The sequence below is a fragment of the Elephantulus edwardii genome, unplaced genomic scaffold, assembly GCF_000299155.1.
Source record: "Elephantulus edwardii isolate Elephantulus edwardi_28Jun2011 unplaced genomic scaffold, EleEdw1.0 scaffold00274, whole genome shotgun sequence".
Classification (NCBI taxonomy): domain Eukaryota; kingdom Metazoa; phylum Chordata; class Mammalia; order Macroscelidea; family Macroscelididae; genus Elephantulus; species Elephantulus edwardii.
In genome coordinates this window covers 1,940,209-1,940,903 of record NW_006400024.1, presented here as the reverse complement: position 1 = coordinate 1,940,903, position 695 = coordinate 1,940,209, and the positions used below count along the sequence as shown (strand labels likewise).

Genomic DNA, 695 nt, shown 5'->3' with positions numbered 1-695 from the left:
GGGCCTGCCCGGCCTAGGGCGGGTCGGGGGAGGAGATATGCCCGCGTCCACTCTCGGTTCTTCGGACGCACATGGCCCCGGGCGCGGGTCTCGCGCAGGCGCAGAGGCTGAGCCACCGCCTCGCCGGGGCCCCGGGACGTTACCTTGAGGGCTTCCAGCCCCATGAGCCGGGACTTGCGGTCCTGGTCTTTAATGATGAGGAAAGGGCGCCCATACTCGTCGAAGGCGAGGGTCCCAACGGACGCCATGATGCAGCAGAGGAGCGGCTACCAGGGGGTGCCCAGCCTCTCAGGACGAGCACAACGGCTTCTCGCGAGACCACGCCGGCTTCTCGCGAGAGCTCGCGAGCCCGCGCGCACGCGCGGACGGCCTTCCCGAGACTTACGGCGCGCCGGGACTAGTTTAACGCCGGCCAGTACTTTCTGGAAGCCGCGGCTCCTGGAAACTTCCACCTCCAGGAGAGGAGGGGGGAAGCGCGAGGACAAGGACAGGAAATTCCAGAGCCCGCTGGCCCAGAGCCGGCAGCATTTAGTCATTTGTTGAAGCCATGACACTGGGGATTTCTAGTTCCTGGGTTCTTGCGAGGAGTGGGCTTACTGGAGGGATGCCCCTTCCCAGCTCCCCTACCCGCTCCGGGGGTGGTACAGTCCATTTCCGGGTTCCGGGCCGCGGTCGGAAGTCTCGCGATGGAGCGC

The 695-nt window shown here is 66.3% G+C and overlaps 1 protein-coding gene across 1 annotated transcript in view; it reads right to left on the bottom strand.

The window, feature by feature from the left end:
- CCT5 (chaperonin containing TCP1, subunit 5 (epsilon)) overlaps positions 1-251 on the bottom strand; it is a 14,859-nt gene extending 14,608 nt beyond the window's left edge. The window contains exon 1 of the mRNA XM_006900153.1: positions 144-251. Within this exon, the coding sequence (XP_006900215.1) occupies positions 144-248 (105 nt within the window). The 5' untranslated portion in view covers positions 249-251. The remainder of the gene's footprint in view (positions 1-143) is intronic.
- Between the last annotated feature and the right edge of the window lie 444 nt (positions 252-695).